General features: G+C 36.0%; 1 protein-coding gene across 3 annotated transcripts in view; it reads right to left on the bottom strand.

Annotated features, from left to right (window-relative positions):
• The window catches only part of TANC2 (tetratricopeptide repeat, ankyrin repeat and coiled-coil containing 2), a 386,861-nt gene that overhangs the window by 233,115 nt on the left and 140,697 nt on the right, over nt 1–13,049 (bottom strand). For 2 of the 3 annotated variants that reach the window (XM_061144314.1, XM_061144315.1), the window contains exon 4: nt 1,839–2,021. In XM_061144314.1, coding sequence (XP_061000297.1) covers nt 1,839–2,021 — 183 coding nt within the window. The remainder of the gene's footprint in view (nt 1–1,838; nt 2,022–13,049) is intronic. The other variant, XM_061144317.1, reaches the window with a different exon arrangement.

The raw sequence follows: 13,049 nt of genomic DNA, 5'->3' as shown, positions 1-13,049 counted from the left end.
AATTAGGAAAGGAAAGATAACTGATGAGTAATCTACTAAATAATATTTTAAATTTAAATTCCAAAGTAATTTCATTCTGGGTTAAACCAAAAGATTTTTATCACCTAATTCACTTGGCAGAAAATTTGTCACAGAAAAGTTTTCACGGCATCCTCTTTCAGGAGATAGATTTCTTTTGTGCAGATATTTTAAAATGCATTTCAAACTTTAAACTCTTAGGGCTTTGAAAATCTCTTCAGTGAATAAAACAAAATTATCTGAGAGGATACTTACCTTTCAAGTACCATAATATTAAACCTGAATAGTTCATACATGTAATTAAACCAAGTATACTTACTGCTGCTTCCCTCTATCACCTCTCTGTTTTCGGGCAGGTTGTTGACTTTGTTATTATATGTACTTATCTTTTGGGTTACCTAAAGGTTGTTTATTTAAGCTGAAGTTCAAACTGGGGTAGTCAAATGGGACAGGAAAGTGGTATCTCTAAAATCTTGGGCAATATAGCTAAGTTCTATAAGGAAACAATTTTTCTTGCTATTTCTTCCCATATGTGAGGTAAAATGAAGCACATCACTTGGCAGCCATCAGATTTGGATATTTGCATTTTCAGTAATCAATAATACCTTAAACTGTAAGAAAAAGGGGAAATTTCTAAGCATTGAAATTTTTATTCAAGACCAATTACATATAATTTTCCTATTTTTAGATAACAGAAGGAATAAGTATTTTAGTAAAATGTTATTAAGGTATTTTATTGATTTTTACCTAATCCAAGAATCAAAACAGACTTTGAGTCAGACACTTGAAGATGACTAAAACAAAAATAAGCAATATAAGAGCATAACTTATGCTCTGCAGGTCTACAGAATAAATGCTATCATTTTAATGAAAATTATAAACACTGTAATACAAGTTTCATTCAAAATAGACGGAAGAGTCTGAAAATCTCATTTCCCCCCATCATTTTATTTTCTTTTGTACTGTTGTTTGATAATCAACTCTATTGTCTAACTCAATGCCAGACACATAGGAGGAAGTCAATATATCCTTTGGGAATGACTTTATTTCTTGCCTCCATACACTCATAATCCATTCAATGCCAGTCAACTTACTGATACTGGATATAAACTAATAATGTTAAAGGAAATCTAACAAAATGACCCAGGCATACATACTTTTGCACATAAGTATCACTTAACATATTAAATCTTCTTTCCTGAAAAAGTTCTAAGAGATAAAATTTCATTTAATAAAGGCACAGCTTGATACCTAACAACTTGATCTGGCTGTACAATACCTACTGTGAGATCATGTTAAAGTCAATCCACAACCTATACTATAGTGAATATTTTAAGAAGTTGGAGAGGTAAACGTGGAGAGTACCATGGAGAAGTAAACATCTAAATTAGCTGTTAAAAATAGGGATGAAAAATACAAATCAAGATTTCAAACAAAAAATATGTACCCTTACTGAACTATGAAGCTTTCATTATTCTAAAATTACAATATCTCCATCTGGTAATCTGACATGAACAAGCTGATAAATGCAATCAGAACAACAGTATATTCTCGCAAAACCAGAAATTTCCTGAAAGCCTGGAAAAATATGTCCACAACAGATGGATCATTCAGAAAATAAATACATCACTCTGTCAAACGGAGCACTCGTCTAATTTCCTAAATTAAAATCAGTGGGAGCTCTACTTTCCAAGAGTCAGTGACATTAGAAAGGCCAAAGAGGAAAAACCTAGAGATGCACATAAACATATTTGCTATGATCTAGAGTGCATACTGTTAGGTTTCCTGTTAAACATACTCAACGTAGGTAAAGTCCTTACCAGTTAACTTCTTCACAGGTTGGAGCCGAACACTGATAGACTGATGTGTGAGTAAGGGGGAGGATGGAAGAGAGCGAGACATGCCCTCCATAATCCGAATGTGCTGCATACCTTCACTCACGGGAAGTGGTGGGACGGCGTAGTCTGGCTCAAAAGCACAGTCGCTTTCTGTGGAGATGCCACCTGTGATACAGGAGAAGATAGGACAAAAGAGCTGGTGAGAAGAGGTTCATCTCCTAAAATTCTTCTCTATTAAAACTGACCTTTCTGGATGACTCAGCACAGTGTATACTGATACTGATTCTTCACTCTGAAAAGACAAATAAGGTATTCCCAACACATTCGTTCATTTCTCCATTACTGGGTACTTACTTTGAGGTCTAGCACTAAGAAATTGAACAAGAATAAGATAGGATTCCTCCTCGTAAGGGTTCACTGTTTCATGAGCAACATAGTCACATAAACAATAATTACAGGGGACATCCCTGGTGGGCGCGTGGTTGGGACTTCACCTCCAATGCAGGGGGTGGGGTGCAGGTTCAATCCCTGGTTAGGGAGCTGGGGTCTCACATGCCTCATGGTCAAAAAAACAGAACATAAAACAGAAGCAATGTTATGACAAATTCAACGGGGACTTTGAAATGGTCCACATCAAAAAAAATCTTTTAAAAATAATAATTATAGTACAACACAACAAGTGTTATAATTAGAACAACAATCTTCAATTGTCCCTGATAAGACCAACATGAAAGAAGATATTCACCTGCTTGACAATGCAATCTGTGCAATTCCTGGTAGGATCATTGTAACTATTTCTTATTCTCTTTCTCCAAGACTGCACATGAAAATACAAGTGGGTAAGACTAACATTATATGGTGAATTTTGAATCTGCCCAAACATTTAAAAAAAGAGTAAATGATATGTTGTTTACTTCCACGGATATGCTCTTGGCTTCTACTTCTGGTAACGGCAGATTACACACACTTTCAGACCAATTTTCCCCTAAGAAAACTACAACTGTGTATGTTTTTAAAATCTTCCTAAAGGTACTGGAGAGTTAACAGCATGATGAAGAAGTACAAGAAGACTGAGACCTGGTATGTGGGGGTCACTTTTCATTTAGTGGCATCTGAAAGGCTAAGAAGTCACTGACAGTTTTACAGAGCTGGGAGAACAAGCTGGGAGAACCAAGTTTCTAAGAGGGAGTTGGTAAAACTCCAACACTTTGTTTGGAACCCCAAAGGGCTACATTCTAGGAGTGAGTATAAACCAAAACTAGACTGGCCTTTACAGGACTGAAGCTCAGCTCCAAATGTGTACCACAAAATTTAATCAAGGCAATCTCAGATTGCTTGCGCCTGCCAGAAACAAACATAAATCTTCTCAGAGGAAGCTAACATCATCATAGGTCTCAGATTATTTCCACCATTTTCATATATAGTATCTGACCCTTAACTAACAATAACAAAGAAACATAACATGAAATAAGCAAGTCAGAAAGACCATGCAAAATAAACAGTCTCAGAGGGAACACAGAACAATAAGGAACAGAATTTAAAGTAGTATGCTTAACACCAAACAGATTAAAATACTTAGGAATATATTTAACCAAAGTAAAAGATCTGTACATGGAGAACTACAAGATATTCATGAAGAAATTAAAGATATAAATAAATGGAAAGATTTCCTGTGTTAATGGACTGTAATAATTATTAAAATGTTCTTACTACCCAAACTAATCTACAGACCCAATGTAATCTCTATAAAAATTCCAATGACATTTTTTCACAGAAATAGAAAAAAAAAATCCTAAAATTCCTTCACAATCTTTCACAAAAGCTCCAAACAGCTAATGTAATCAAGTAATTTTGAGCCAGAAGAACAAAGCTGACACTTCCTCATTTCAAATTATATTACAAAGCAGTAGTAAAACAGCTTGGTACTAGCATAAAAACAGACACATATATCAATGGAAGAGAATAGAGAATCTAGAAATAAATTCATGCATATGTGGTCAACTAATCTTTGATAGGGTGCCAAGAATACACAATGGGGAAAGGACAGTCTCTTCAATAAACAGTATTGGAAAAACTGCATAATCACATGCAAAAAGTGAAACTGGATCCTTGTCTGACCCCACATACAAAAATCAATGGAAAATGGGTTAAAGACAAATGTAAGCCCTGAAATCATAAAGTTCTTAGAAGAAAACCTTGGAGGAAAAATCCATGAAATTCATCTTGAAAATGATTTTGTTTTGGATTTGACATCAAAACTACAACCAATAAAAACAAGTGAAACTATATCAAACTAAAAAGTTTCTGCACAGCAAAGGAAAGCATCAACAAAATGAAAAAGCAACCTACAGAATGGGAGAAAATATTTGCAAACCAAATATCTGATAAGGGGTTAATACTAAAAATATGCAAGGTACCCATATTCAATAACAAAAACAAAACCTAATTTAAAATGGGCAAAGGATGTGAATAAATATTTTCCAAATAATAAATACAAATAGCCAACAGGCACATGAAAAAGCAATCAACATCAACAATCATCAATCACAAAAATCAAAATCACAATGAGATACCACCTCACACCTGTTAGGACAGTTATTATCAAAATGTCAAAAGCTAACAAGTATTGGCAATGATGTGGAGAAAAAGGAACCCCTATACATTGTTGGTGGGAATATAAATTGGTACAACCATTATGAACAACAGTAACGGAGAGTCCTCAAAAATTAAAAATAGAACTATCATATGATCCAACAAACCTACTTCTGAGTATATACCAAAAGGAAATATAATCACTATCTCAAAGAGATCTCTGCACTCCCATGTTCACTGCAGCATTATTCAAAGTAGCCACAATATAGAAACAACTTCAGCATCTGTCAAAGGATGGATGGATGAATGAAGAAAATGTGATTTTACACACACACACATTCTCTCTCTCTCTCTCCAAGGAATACTATTCAGCCTTAAAAAAAAAAAAAAAAAGAAGGAACTCCTTTCACTTGCAACAACATACAACCTGGGGGACATTATGCTAATAACCAGACACAGAAAGAAACATCTCCACATAATCTCACTTATATGTGGAATCTAAAAAAATAAGGTCAAAATCATAGCAGCAAAGAGAAGAATGGTGGTTGCCAGGGGCTAGGAGGTAGAGGCAAAAGGGAGATGTTGGTCAAAGGGTAAAAACTTTCAGTTATTAGATGAATAAGTTCTGGAGACCTAATGTACACCATGGTGACTACAGCAAATAATAATATATTGTATACTTAAAATATGTGGAGAGAGTAGATCTCAAATGTTCTCACACATACACACAAAAAGGGTAAACATGTGAGGTGATGGATACCTTAATCAGCTTGATTGTGGCAATCATTTCACAATGTACATATTCATTAAACATCATGTCGTACACCTTAAATATATACAATTTTTATTTGTCTATCATATCTCAATGAAACTGAGGGGAAAGAGGGGAAAGCACATAGTATTACATGCAGCACCATTTCACACTCCATGTAATGGCTGTTAAAACAACAGGGAAATGTTGGTAAGGATGTGGAAAAACTTAGAACCTTCATACATTGCTGGTGGAAATATGAGACATTATAGCTGCTGTCTAAAACATTTTCGCAGTTCCCCAAAAAGTCAAGACACAGAATTACCATCTAATACAGTCCAACCCTCTTCTAAGTGGATACCCAAAGGCGACGAAAACAGGTTTTCAAGAAAAAACCAGGACATTCACAGTAGCATTATTCAAAATAGCCCAAAACTGAAACAACGCAAACATCATTAACTGGTGAATCAATAAAGAAAATGTGACATATTATGATAGAATATTATTCAGCAATAAAAATAATGAAGGCTTGATTCATGCCACAACACTGATAAAACTTTGAAAACATTATACTAAGTGAAAGAAGCCAGACTAAAAAATGCTACATGTTGTATGATTCCATTTATTTGAAATGTTCAGAAAAAGCAAATTCAGACAGAAAGCAGATTAGTAGTTTCCAAGAATGACTATAGGAATGGGGACTGAATGCTTAATAGGTACAGGTTTCCTTTTAGGGTGATGGATTATATAGCAGTGATGTTTGTACAACACTGTAAATGTACTAAAGTTCACTGAATTGTATAAAATAAAATGGTTAAAATTACCTCAATTAAAAATATTACATAAAGACAACCTCTTTAACAAGTGGTGCTGGGAAAACTGGTCAACCACTTGTAAAAGAATGAAACTAGAACACTTTCTAACACCATACACAAAAATAAACTCAATATGGATTAAAGATCTAAATGTAAGACCAGAAACTATAAAACTCCTAGAGGAGAACATAGGCAAAACACTCTCCGACATAAACCACAGCAGGATCCTCTATGATCCTCCTCCCAGAATATTGGAAGTAAAAGCAAATATAAACAAATGGGACCTAATGAAACTTAAAAGCTTTTGCACAACAAAGGAAACTATAAGTAAGGTGAAAAGACAGCCCTCAGATTGGGAGAAAATAATAGCAAATGAAGAAACAGACAAAGGATTAATCTCAAAAATATACAAGCAACCCCTGCAGCTCGATTCCAGAAAAATAAATGACCCAATCAAAAAATGGGCCAAAGAACTAAACAGACATTTCTCCAAAGAAGACATACAGATGGCTAACAAACACATGAAAAGATGCTCAACATCACTCATTATCAGAGAAATGCAAATCAAAACCACAATGAGGTACCATTACACGCCAGTCAGGATGGCTGCTATCCAAAAGTCTACAAGCAATAAATGCTGGAGAGGGTGTGGAGAAAAGGGAACCCTCTTACACTGTTGGTGGGAATGCAAACTAGTACAGCCACTATGGAGAACAGTGTGGAGATTTCTTTAAAAACTGGAAATAGAACTGCCATATGACCCAGCAATACCACTCCTGGGCATACACACCGAGGAAACCAGATCTGAAAGAGACACGTGCACCCCAATGCAGCACTGTTTATAATAGCCAGGACATGGAAGCAACCTAGATGCCCATCACATCAACAGACGAATGGATAAGGAAGCTGTGGTACATATACACCATGGAATATTACTCAGCCATTAAAAAGAATTCATTTGAATCAGTTCTAATGAGATGGATGAAACTGGAGCCCATTATACAGAGTGAAGTAAGCCAGAAAGATAAAGAACATTACAGCATACTAACACATATATATGGAATTTAGAAAGATGGTAACGATAACCCTATATGCAAAACAGAAAAAGAGACACAGAAGTACAGAACAGACTTTTGAACTCTGTGGGAGAAGGCGAGGGTGGGATGTTTCGAGAGAACAGCATGTATATTATCCATAGTGAAACAGCTCACCAGCCCAGGTTGGATGTGTGAGACAAGTGCTCAGGCCTGGTGCACTGGGAAGACCCAGAGGAATCGGGTGGAGAGGGAGGTGGGAGGGGGGATCGGGATGGGGAATACATGTAAATCCATGGCTGATTCATGTCAATGTATGACAAAACCCACTGAAAAAAAAATAAATAAATAAAACAGATACCTCAACCTCTAAAAAGAAAAAAAAAATATTACATAGATATTTACCACGTACTTATGTATTTACTCAAACCAAAAACCTAGTAATCATTTCTTCCCATCACATCCCTTTGCAACAAATGCAATAGCTATTCTGTAGGTTATCAATCTCAAATAGAATTCAAATCTGCCATGTTCTCTTCATTTCTTCTATTATTACCATAGTCCAGATAACTCTTATCTTTCCCCAAAACTTCTGTTGGTAGAAATCTAGGACTTATTCCTTATCTTTGGATTTCAGAAATTTTACCAGAATAGGTCTTAACTTTTTATTTCTCATTAGTCACTAGGTCCTTTCTTTCGCTATGTTGACTAATTCTTCTCTTCCAATGGTTCTTTTCTCTTTCTCTCTGGAGCTGTGATCAGATGAATACTATATCTCCTAAACCTATTTATCAAGTCTCTTTCTTAACAGATTTCTAACTTAGGGGCTTTCATAAATAGACATGAGACTGATTTATAAGGAATTATAGTATTTTACCATAATTTATATGGAATTATAGTATTTTATACTTCCCAGGTGGCTCAATGGTAAAGAATCCGTCTGCCAATGCAGGAGATGCAGGTTCAATCCCTGGGTCAGAAAGATCCCCTGGAGTAGGAAATGGTAACTCAGTCCAGTATTCTTGCCTGGAAAATTCCATGGACAAGGGAGTCTGGCAGGCTACACTCCATGGGGTCACAAAGAGACACAATTGAGCACGTGCACATGCACGTATAGTATTTTACATGTTTACAAACAAAGAGGTATATCATTAGTGTAATAATTCCCTAATTAAAGAAAAATCACACAAAATATATATATCTAGAAGGATGCATTTGATTTCGTGAAATACTTCTTTTCACTTGAAATTTTCCAATGTTAAATCTTGGCTGATAATTTTAGAATCTAATAATACTCCTTAAGGAATAATACTGCAATTAGTCCAGTATGGATGTCCTAGTTTACTTTTCTGCTTAAAAATATTTTCCCTCTATCTTCTCTGCCCTATAAATTGTGCTTGAACTCATTGTAGCTATAGAGAAAAAACTATAAAAATATGTTTCAGTGAATACGTGGGGCATACTCTTCCCATGGAAGATCACAGGGCTGCAAGAGACCAAGTTAAATCAGAAGAGGGTATTTAAGACCTCTGTTCACTAACACTTTACTGGCCCAAGTCCAAGTAAGACATCAGTGGAGCATGGAAATACACTTGGCCCATTTCAGTGGGAAATACTAAAAAGCTACACAGTAAAAGGAATGGATGAATAATTTTATAACCAGTAAGGAAGTAAAAAATTTGAAATCCAATATACCAAGCATGTAAGATGGTATCTGGGGCTTGCCAGGTGGTACTAGTGGTAAAGAAACCACCTGCCAATGCAGGAGATGGAAGAGACACGGGTTCTATCCCTGGGTTGGGAAGATCCCCTGGAAAAGGGCATGGCAACCCACTCCATTCTTTCCTGGAGATTCCCATGGACAGAGGAGCCTCACAGGCTATAGTCAACAGGATTGCAAAGAGTGGGACATGACTGAAGCAAGCTGGCACGCATGCAAGGTAGGATCTACTGGCACCCCAAACTATCCAGTCTTCATTTTCTATCTTTCTTTTTCCTACTACTCACTTTGTCCTGCTTCAGAGTAAAAATTACTAAAATAACGTGATAGAGATATGGGCAGAAAACTGCTAATGTCACAGGAAAAAATTCAATTATGCTAGATACCTGGTAATTAAGCATTCAAAAGTTGCACTGAGAAAGCACAAGGATATCAAGTATATGGACACTAAAGTAATGTTAGGAGCAATTATGATTCAATAAAAGTTTCAGTCTTCACTAAGTCTTATATTTAGTACAGATGATTATGAAATATTAAAGTCCAAGTTAATAAAGAAATTCTTTAGCCAAAGGCCATACCTGTTCTACAGAACTGCCTTCTAATTTTTCAAGTTGCATAAATGACCACAAATAAAACTTATAAATCAAAAGCATTTAGCATGATAATTCACTGAACTGTACATATAATTCAGTGAATTATCATGCTAAAGGCTTTTGATAAAATCTGTGAATTTTCCAGTTTAATATGTTATTAAAAGCTTATTCTTAAAAAGTACTCAGAGAAACAAAACACAGCACAGTGATAAACTTAAAATCAATGGGCTTTTACATACTTCATAAACAAAGGAGTTTTGGCTAAAATTATCCCAAAAGTCCTTTTAACTTATATCACTCCATTACTCAGTAATAGTCTCATAACAAGTCCATATATCAAGCAGGAAACAGGCCAAGAGAAGAGTAATAACTAGCACAGGGTCATGTACCAGATAGCATGACTACCTCGGTAAAAAATTTTGAAAAATCTACCAAAAAAAAAGCCACTAGCAAAAAAAAAGGTGAGTTAGGCAAACTCAAAGGTTACAGAGTCCATATACAAGAAGCAGGTGTCTTTCTATATTCCAGCAATGAATATGTGGAAAATAAAAAAAATTAAACCAGTAACATTAAAATAGCACCGTTAAAAACATGAAATCAGGAATAAATCTAACAAAATATGTATAATATTTGTATGCTAAAAACTACAAAACATTGATGAAAGAAATTGATGACCTAAATGAAGAGATATACTATGTTCGTGGATCATAAGATTTTATGATGCTAAGTATCAAACTGATCTATAGATTAAAAGTAATCCAAATGAAAATCCAGTGGGCAATTATTTTTGTAGAAATCAAAAAGCTGACTTTAAATTTTTACATAAAAATAAAGGGGCTAGGATAGACTAATTCTGAACAATCAAATCAATGTTTGGACTCTCGCAGTACCTAACTTCAAGACTAAAGTAAAGTTACTGCAATCTAGAAAGCAGGTGGTATTGGCAAAAGAAATGGACACAAAATCAATGGAACACAATAACTCAGAGGCACTTGCAAAGTTCACAGTCCAGGGGCACAAGCTCACCAAAATCAAAGGACTAAAGATGCTGCCCACCCTACTCCCACATTAAAATTACATTACTATTTACTGCAGTTAATTTTATCCAGTATACTAAGTTCACCTTTGAGCAGAAACTTACAAGGCACACTTAAACAAACAAAACAACCCAGTACAAGGAGATAGTACATGCATCAGACCAGCCTCAGATATGGCAAGGATGTTGAAGTTATAAAATTGTGGATTTAAAAAGTGAAATACTTAGGTATAATTCTAACAAAATGTACAGAAGATCTATGAGGAAGACTACAAAACCTCTTGATGAAAGAGGTCAAAGAAGATCTAAAATAAATGGAGAGAAACTCCACATTCATGAATGCACAGAATCAAAACTATAAAAATGTCAATTCTCCTGAAACTAATAGACTTACTACAAACCCAATTAAATCCCAGTAATTTATTTTGTTGACCTTGATTCTATCATTAACGTGGAGAGGCAAAAGACCCAGAATAGCCAACCTGATATTTGAAGGAGAAGAACAAAGATGGAGGACTGACACTACTGAATTTCCAAGACATACTACAAAGCTACAGTAATCAAGACAGTGTAGTACTGATGAAAGAATAGACAAAGAAATCAATGCAATAGAATAGAAAGCCCAGAACAGACCCACATAAATCTAGCCAAAGGAGCAAAAGCAACACAATGGAGAAAAGATTAAGTCTTTTCAAGACATGATCTTTAGACAACTGGACATCCATAATTCAAAGAATAAATTTAGACATAGACCTTACATCCTTCACAAAAAATTAACTCAAAATGGGTTACAGAGTTAAATGTAATGTGCAAAAGTGTTAAAACTCCTGGAATATCATGTGGAAAATCTAGATAACCTTGAGTATGGTGATAAGATTTCAGAAACAGTCCCAAAGGCATGATTCATGAAAGAAATAACTGATGATCTAGACTTCATTAAAATTGATAATGTCTGCTCTGTGAAAGACATTACTAAGAAAATGAGAAGCCAAGCTTCATACTGGTAGAAATATTTAAAAATTTAAAAATATCCAAAGTATACAAACTCAATGACAAGAAAAAAAAAATTAAAACAGGGGCAAAAGACCTGAACAGACACCTCACTATAGAAGCAAATAAGCATATGAAGAAGATATTGAACACCATATGTCATTCAGTTCAGTTGCTCAGTGGTGTCCGACTCTTTGCAACCCCATGAATCACAGCTCGCCAGGCCTCCCTGTCCATCACCAACTCCTGGAGTTTAATCAAATACATGTCCATTGAGTAGGTGATGCCATCCAGCTATCTCATCCTCTGTCGTCCCCTTCTCCTCCTGCCCCCAATCCCTCCCAGCATCAGGGTCTTTCCCAATGAGTCAACTCTTCGCATGACGTGGCCAAAGTATTGGAGTTTCAGCTTCAACATCAGTCCTTCCAATGAACACCCAGAACTGATCTCCTTCAGGATGGACTGGCTGGATCTCCTTGCAGTCCAAGGGACTCTCAAGAGTCTTCTCTAACACCACAGTTCAAAAGCATCAATTCTTCGGCGCTCAGCTTTCTTCACAGTCCAGCTCTCACATCCATACATGACCACTGGAAAAACCATAGCCTTGACTAGACGGACCTTTGTTGGCAAAGTAAAGTCTCTGCTTTTTAATATGCTATCTAGGTTGGTCATAACTTTGCTTCCAAGGAGTAAGTGTCTTTTAATTTCATGGCTGCAATCACCATCTGCAGTGATTCTGGAGCCCCAAAAATAAAGTCTGACACTGTTTCCACTGTTTCCCTATCTATTTTCCATTAAGTGATGGGACCAGACGCCATGATCTTAGTTTTCTGAATGTTAAGCTTTAAGCCAATTTTTTCACTCTTCTCCTTCACTTTCATGAAGAGGCTTTTTAGTTCCTCTTCACTTTCTGCCATAAGGGTGGTGTCATCTGCATATCTGAGATTATTGATACTTCTCCTGGCAATCTTGATTCCAGCTTGTGCTTCATCTAGCTCAGCGTTTCTCACGATGTACTCTGCATATAAGTAAAATAAGCAGGGTGACAATATACAGCCTTGACGTACTCCTTTTCCTATTTGGAACCAGTCTGTTGTTCCATGCCCAGTTATAACTGTTGCTTCCTGACCTGCATATAGGTTTCTCAAGAGGCAGGTCAGATGGTCTGTATGCCCATCTCTTTCAGAATTTTCCACAGTTTATTATGATCCATAGTCAAAGGCTTTGGCATAGTCAATAAAGCAGAAATATACGTTTTTCTGGAACTCTCCTGCTTTTTCGGTGATCCAGCGAATGTTGGCAATGTCATTAGAGAATTATATATTAAAACAACACAAGATACCACTGCACACCTATTAGAACAGCCAAAATCCAAAGCACTGAAAACACCAAATGCTGGTGAGGATGTGGAGCAACAGGATCTCTCATTCACTGCTGGTGAGAATGAAAAACGGTACAACTACTTTGGAAGACAACTTGGCAGTTTCTTACAAAACTAAACAAACTCTCACCTTTCAATCCAGCAGTCACACTCTTTGGCATTTACCCAATGAACTGAAAACATATATCAACACAAAACCCTGCACAAGGATATTAATGGCAGCTTTATTAACAACTGTCAAAACCTGGAAGCAACCAAGATGCCCTTTCAGTAGGTGAATG

The sequence above is a fragment of the Dama dama genome, chromosome 5 (genome assembly GCF_033118175.1).
Source record: "Dama dama isolate Ldn47 chromosome 5, ASM3311817v1, whole genome shotgun sequence".
Classification (NCBI taxonomy): Eukaryota; Metazoa; Chordata; class Mammalia; order Artiodactyla; family Cervidae; genus Dama; species Dama dama.
Note: the sequence above shows the minus strand (reverse complement) of the source record. Positions and strands in the feature narration are given on the sequence as shown.